Raw genomic sequence first — 8,243 nt, forward strand, 5'->3', positions numbered from 1 at the left:
GATTGTGTTCCCTGGTAGTATGGATATTAAAAATCCAGTTCCAATATATCCAACGTACTGTATATCGAGATCCCATACAGCGTGTACAAGTCGAGTCTTGTCCCCAGGTGAGAGCTTTTAAAGCGGACCAATCACAACGATTGATATCAGCATACGGTCTTGACAAGGGGATCTTTGATAGAGAATATGATGTGCAAAGATTGGTATCATCAGCTTAAAAATATTCAGATCAGTTGTACAGAGAGGTTTTATAGAAACATAAAGGTTATGATATTTATCGCAAACAGGTAGGAAGTTTTCACTCATTGGACAGTTCGCGATTATTTTTTTTTCAAATGAACCCCATAATGGTTTCCACACAAGGTAGAACTAGGTCGATGCAGGAAAGTGTCCATCTAAAAATACATAAGGCATAAAAAAACAAGAATTTTACATTGCATTAATGCTGTGTTGCAAATAATTATTATAATGCATCTTATATGTTTCTCTGACCTTTTCAATGATTTTCACAGCTTAATTCATCAAACCTGGTGGTTTGCAATAGATTAGTGAGGGAACAAAAGTATGTCAAAAGTTTCGCCCAGTTGTGGCACAAATCACTTTAAGGCACCAATAATACTTCTGTTTGAAGTTCAGAAATTAGTCGCTTAATGTTTATAATGTTTATAACTTAATTTTTATAATAATATATCAGTTATACAAACCTTTCACAGATATTCGTGTGAATTCTGTTAGTGTATATATGTATATAAGAAATGCCTTCAGAAGTATATATATATAGCTATTATTAAAGACTTCCTGACACATTTTTAATATCCCTTAATCAAGTCCAGTTTATTTTGAATTCTTAATATTCTCATAATCAAAACACGTTCTATAGTCTTTAGTGTGTGGTCGTATAAGATTGGTGCCACTGTCATGTCATTTGTCTTTCATCAAGAATTAGACATGATGTGATACATACTATGTTGAATGTCCAAGTTGATATTTTTGTTTTTTAAAATTTACTTCAATTTCACCAAAACTGATTTATAAAACGAATACTAAGGTTAGGCATAATTGGATGGATGTGGCATTGAATGTATTTATTCATGAATCTACTTGAGATTAGATCATGAATTTTAGTTATAACATGAGACGAAATTTGTTTACAATTTTACTAACGGTAATCAGTTGTACGTTTGATTCACTTTTGATTAATGTTACGGTCAATCTTATGATTTTCAGTTCATAATTTACCCTGTCATTGAGGTAGGTCTTTGTCCCAATTGGTATCTGACAATATGAAAGCCGTTAAAGTTTCGACGTAGCCATAACAACGTCCTAAATTTCTATGAATAATCCAATCGAAACAGACGTTATGTCAACATTATGCGGAGCACAATGGTTACAAAGATATGCTGATACCGTATGAAATGTCATCAATATTTAGATAGGTTTCACTCTTTGGACATTTCGAGATTGCTTTTTTCAATTGACGCATAACTATCCCATGAACGTTCACAATCAAGGTAGAATTAAGTCTCAATGCGGCCATGCGCACCCAGTCTTGTCGATTTCAAAGTTCATTGAATAGTAAGATAAATATGACATCATACATTTGGTTCACTTTCCACAATGATATCAGACCGTGATCCCGCTATTTACAATATAGAACTATCGCTTAAAAAACCTGCTATGCTTAATGGTGGTTTTTTATATCTTTTTTTCAATTATCTAAATTTCATACCACCAAAAGAATTAAAACAATATTGAAATATCATAATGGGAATATGATTTTAAGTATCCCTTTGCCACAATAAATGGAAACGGTAATTCGCCAGGGCAGCAATCATACGTGAAACAGCTATCTTATTAACTAGTAGGGAGACAGTAAGTCGCCAGGGTAGTAATCATGAATTGTATATCTGGAACAAGGCATCAGTCCGTCCTTTGTTAGACAGTACATTTCCGTAACGTTAGTATTCAGGTAGGCAGCCATGATACCAAACCCACTCTTCGTCAGTAACAGAACGTCACATTTTGTGAGAACAAAAAAATCTACCACAACTCTCCTGTAGCCACTAGCTAGTCCATCACCTTTAGGGTTCCAGTCTATATGGAGGATTCTTCCCTTTGCTTCCAATAAATTATTCAAAAACAGTTTGGCTTGGTCACGCACAGATTTAGAGTCTGTCGCTACAAATATGTTGTAATTTTTACTTTCCAATACCTTAAGCATGATCCAAATGTCTTTCAATTGTGACTCTGTCGTATGTATATCATCTCCAGGTATTGTCGCACTTCCACCCATACGAATTTGCGCACATGCAAGTTTGGGCGCTTTTTCTACAACCATTTTCACTTCTTCATCGATGCTCTTTGTAGGCTTAAAAAGGGTATGAAAAAACGTGGAATATAAGTCCGCATAATGTAATTCTAGTATCCACGGAATTACATTTTGTGCTTCTGTAAACTTTCGAAAATGTTGAGTAAAATCCCAATTAAACCGAACAAAATTAACATCTTTTGAGAAAAGGTTATGAAGACCAGTTAAATTCCTTTTCTTGATAGCATCAGGAATTTTGCTGAAGAAGTCTTGATAACCCCATGACTTTCCTTCGAGAATGGATGAATTATATCGCCAATCAATTGCTGTAGGACTTAAGAAATCTCTCAGATCGCCTGATTTCGTGTATCTGATGAGAAAATGCTTTCGTAGAAGAACGGAAATGACGTAGGCACTGAACATACCGGACATCCGGTCTGACCATCCTCCGCAATCCCCCGGATGTTGCTCGTCACAATCGTAAACAATGTATCCTCCACGTGGTTGTGCATGAGGCGTTGTATTGTATAAAAAAGCTTTTATATCTTCGTCTGTTATGTCTGGTGGTATCACAGGCTTACCGATAAGTCTGTTGTAGTATATCATTACAAGGAATATTATTGCAAAGGCTGCACTGCATAGGTACAGTGATTTCTTCTACAAAAAGAAAATAAGGAAGTTTTTAATAACATATCGTTTTATCATTCGCATACCTAGTAAAGTCATGTATTGTTCAACAGCCTTGGACCAGAAACATCGGACTCCATTATTATTATAACTTTTTTTTTTTTTTTATTTTTTTTTTTTTTTTGCAATTTTATCCTAGTTTAATTTGAGGTCATGCTATATATACTAACCTGAGAAAATTTGAGCGGGAATCATATCAAAAAGGAGAGTATACTTGCTGAATCCAACTGACATGAATACTTTACCTTTCTGCTCAACATACTTATATGGAATGTTTCTCCTTATAAGAATCAACAATTTAACTCAATATGATTTTTGGGGATTTCAACTATGGTCATTATATTTCCAATCTTTAATTCAAATAAACAAAACGATATCCTCTTACTAATTTGCATCATATTGTTATGGTATTAAAATAAATTCATCTTTAACATTAAATTGATTACATAACGTACAAACTTAAGTACTGTTTCAATCTTTTGATTACGACCCGGTTTAAACATTTAAAATATTTCTTTACGTGGCGAGAAAAGTGAACGGTCACGGCAGGATTAAAAGTAGTATTTGACAAGTCTACGATTAATTCCACATTTTATTCTCTAAATAAAAAAAATATTTCATTAGTTATAATATATCATGCATTATTTGTACACCAATTTTATTTATTCTACAACCCTGAATGGAGATATCGTTAATGAATACTTCCACGATCATCAGACTTTTTCAGTTAGTAATCAAATATAAAAGCATGAACATAATATCCTGTCATCGTTGACTGTCGTAGTTTATCGATTATTAAAAAATCCTTGAACTTATTGAATGACTCTTTGCGATCATATTTAATTCAATTCATACGACATGAATCATACAAATACATTAAATATCTTTATGACATAGAGACGTGCGCTGCTGTCACTTTGACTGTAAACATACAGTTGTCAAGTTAGGTTGTTGGATCGGTGTGTTCTCCATTTGCCCACTTTTTAGAGAACAAAGAAAAGTGTTGGTATAGGAGAACAATGGAAAACCAATTATAGTCAGTTTCATAATAATTTTTACCTGTGCTTACCTGTTTTCATTTACCTGAGCTACCTATAGTTTGTCAAAAGTGGGGAAATAGAGATATCAATATATACAGTACAGTACTATATATATATTTTATATGTTACATCTTTGTAAATTTCAACATTAAGATAAGAATAAAGAACAATTTGCATCCAAGTTTTAGGCAAAGTGTCATAGGAAGAGCAAATTGTTTTTTTACCAACTATTTCAATTTCAAGAATTAGTTAAACTCATAAAAACATCTACATCTGTCATTATTAGGAGAACCCAATCAAGACAATAATGCTTGTAATGTTGGCATGTGTACTTGTGTAGCTATATAGAGGATATATCACAAGAAACTGTTCAATTCTATAGGATGATACATGTAACAATACACATATAAAATATGCATGTATCTAATTAATTATATCATATACAGTTGTATTCCATATATCTTGTATATCATACTTTACTGATGTCCCGACATTCCAATTTTACAGTAACAAGAAAGTCAAACATACATGTACTGTATATTTGTATGTTAGACATTGACAAAATCAAGCTATTTTTCATCAAGGAAGATATTTTCGCAATTTTTTGGAAACATAAAATATCCTACATGAAATAATTACTAAGTATGAGATATTAATAAATTAAATATACTTTTTATTCAGAATTTAATATTTGGATTAATTGAGATATCTTTTGTTTACAGTAACCTGCATAAATTAGTAAATTTGCATAATTTGATAATACATGTATTATATATATCAATGCGCATCACTTTTATCACACTATAAAAAAAACTCAGCATTTCTACAGAAGATAGACTTCTGAAAACTGCAAATTGTTTGAGAGAATGCGAATGTTATACTATAACTGAAGAACAATGAGAAATTGTTCAAAGTTTTGCTGATTTTGAAATTTCGTTAACTTATATACAGTAAACCTCCGGATAGTTTGAACACGCAATTTTCCAAGAAAAACAGTAATTTTATAGCTAGTGATGACTTTTTATAATATATTCTTCTTCGGATAGTTTGCACCTGTCCAATGATGAACATAAAAGTAAGACTTTTGTCGGCAAATCGGCACAATGTGGCCCTAAATTGACAATATATTGCAGAGTATTTCAGTAAAATTGTCAAAAAAGTGATTTCTAATGAAAAGAGGCTATATATATATTATAAAATGTATGATACATATTACCATAAACTAGATGAAGTTTAATGTAGTTGTATGTATGTATATATTATATGTTAGAAAGAATGTCAAAATGATAGAAAGAACTTTTGAAGTTAGTACCAAATATTAATTCTATGTTTGATGTGTTCAATTAACATAAAAATATCAAGAACATAACTGAGATTACAAAAAGAGTAACATATTAATAGATGTTTCCATGTAATAAAATTTTCATGCATGTACATGTTATGCATAAATGATACCCTTACGGAATAAGTACAATAGCACAGGTGAAATTCACAGGTAAAACACAGGTAAATCCAGGTTTACTTCTCTGAAATAGACTATAATCCTTGTCATAACATTCTGCTAATTATCAGATTATAAAAAGTGGGCAAATGGAGATACAGCCGTTGGATCAATCGAACCATTTCTATAGAAGGTAATGATACCCCATTAACAATATATATAACGTGATAAGCTACCCGGCCAACTAGTCGGGTGACGGGTTTTGGTAATTGTGAAAGGCACGTGTATATATATGGACGATATCTTGTTTATTGTACATTTTAAAATCAGTAAAATGCATTTTCTAAGTACTATTGGCTCATATGATATTCATGGTACTTTGTATATGGTAAACAAGCATTAAAGTAGAAAGGTTTACATAGTTTGCTGATTGTTTTTTACGACCTGAAACTTAGATACTGGCTACTATTGCGAATTATTAGGTGGATGCCCATTTGTTTAATTATGATATATAATTTTGTCGTATTGTTAACAAATCATTTTCAAGTTTTCAATCGGACACCTATTTGCTTACCCTCAAAGCAAATTTGCATTTTTCTATTTCTTTTGTACACTAAGATTCCTTTTCTCATCAATTCTAAAGTTCCTTTATTTTCGTTGAGTGCGTCATAAACGAAAGATAGCATAATATAGATATTCTTTACTTAAAATATTATACCAGGTACAAGCGAAAATCTCCTCCTCTCTGGTGATACTGTATTCTAAAAACAATATCTCTTAATGGCTCATTATTCACTATGTGTACACGGATAATCAATAATGTTTCAATGAAAACACATGATAATCTTAATTAAGATATGTTACATACCATTTTTGTAGGTAATAATACTAATATTACGATGATTGTGTTCCCTGGTAGTATGGATATTAAAGATGTAGAAATATGATAGTTTGATATCCAGTGTACCAATATCCAACGTACTGTATAGGAGATTTCAGAAAAGATGGCGTGACGTCACAGAAAATTTACATCCGGGTTCTCAAAGGTACAAACACAGTATGGCGACTGATAAAAACAATAACAGATACGTACATCCCTGCTTCAAAATAGATACTTTGTCAAAAGTTTACGCTTTCATACTTGCAAATTCTGATTTTGAAATGGTTTCTTATTGTTTCACAGGTTACGGATGTTGACATTTTTATATTTTCATTTGTTTATTGCTAAATTTTAGTGTCGAAGCCACCTATCGAAGCGCTGCCGGGACATCACACGTAGGCCTACCCGACTTTGTTCATACGTATACATTCAGGTTGTGAAAAGGTGTTTATGAAAAGATGATCTATTTCAATGTATAATGTTTCTGTTATACATGAAAAACTGTTCACAATACGATATGATATAAACAAAACGTGAACCAGCTGACCAGACCACGGCCGCTCGTGGATCCATGGCTTCGTCGCTGGTAGATCACCGCAGGCCACAGCATTGTTGGGGAAATAAATCATATTAATAATTATCAACACTTTTATCTCAAAAAGTACTTGTTTAAGATATATATTCGTTATTTGATATGTACATGTTGTTTTAATGGAATACTCTTGTATCAACTACTGTTTTACACGTACACGTATGGCTGCCGATCTCGTAAAATAATATGGTGAAATCGTTCAGTTTTTATGCTGTAGATTTCATTTTTAATATTTCATTATCAGCCGCTTTTATGCCATGGACTGCTGTGTTAAGTCTCAAACTGAAGTGGTATTACTTTTAGATAAGTGGAATACATATTAGAGACTTCATTTAAATTGATATAAATTACAGATCGTAGTACTGTAAATGCTGACCAGGATACATATTGCGCACGGCTTCGAGAATCCTAAATACTCAAAGTTTTGTTTAAAAATATGATAAAAAGAACCTACAAACTGATTCATTTGTATGTTATAAACTAAATCCCAAAATTGATGACAAAAAAATAACCAGAATACGTAATTTAATGACACTGAAAATGGACGAAATTCGGGTTCTCGGCTGTACTGTAATGGCTGCCGTGAGCTTGGGGTAATCTACGAAAGCAAATGTTTAATTTTGCACTAATCACACATCGTAAAGTGTTTTATCAAGAAACACTTCGAAAACAGTAATTGCTTATAATTATATTTTGAGGAACTTTGAATTTAATTTGTAATTTCAAGTTGATATTTGCAATATATCTGTCAATGTTTATACGTAATGGCGACCGTGTTTTCTCGTAGCGGTCGAAAATGGAGTATAAACAGAGTAAAATATATGAATACTATATGTTTAAATTTGTATGTTATTGTAAAATATTTTTATTTACACTTTTTGAAATGTAAATAACGCAATAGTTCTCGGATTGGCGTACTATTTATTACAATAAAATGTAAACAAACATCGCAAGCGGCTGTGTTCCCATAGTATCCACATAACCTTTTTCTGAGTTATCGCCCTTTGTAAAGCGATAGTGGCGCCGAGAGTAATGCAACTGCCGGTTTACATGGACAGAGCATTGTATGGTAGTAGATGTCGGCTGATCTTTCGCGTAAAACACGTTAATTACCAAACTTTAAAGGTATATGTATGTTACTTTTTAATCTTGAACTGTTGGTTAAACCGCGTGAAAGATTATTGTTAACTGTCAAGTCATATTTACTACAAAAACTACCGATTCAAAAGTCGCCGGTAACGTGATAATGGCGGTATTACACTGTACATGTGTACCTTACGCGTAGATACATTACT

The 8,243-nt window shown here is 32.4% G+C and overlaps 1 protein-coding gene across 1 annotated transcript; it reads right to left on the bottom strand.

Annotated features, from left to right (window-relative positions):
- Positions 1-1,178: 1,178 nt before the first annotated feature.
- LOC138336505 (uncharacterized) lies at positions 1,179-3,512 on the bottom strand. The gene has a single exon (XM_069286011.1). It carries the CDS (start codon positions 2,912-2,914, stop codon positions 1,859-1,861), a length of 1,056 nt encoding a protein of 351 aa, XP_069142112.1. The 5' UTR covers positions 2,915-3,512; the 3' UTR covers positions 1,179-1,858.
- Between the last annotated feature and the right edge of the window lie 4,731 nt (positions 3,513-8,243).

This window comes from Argopecten irradians, chromosome 12 (assembly GCF_041381155.1).
Source record: "Argopecten irradians isolate NY chromosome 12, Ai_NY, whole genome shotgun sequence".
Lineage (NCBI taxonomy): Eukaryota > Metazoa > Mollusca > Bivalvia > Pectinida > Pectinidae > Argopecten > Argopecten irradians.

Excerpts from the sequence above, each read along its gene's own strand:
- LOC138336505 (XM_069286011.1), bottom strand. The coding sequence starts at position 2,914 with ATGATATACTACAACAGACTTATCGGTAAGCCTGTGATACCACCAGAC.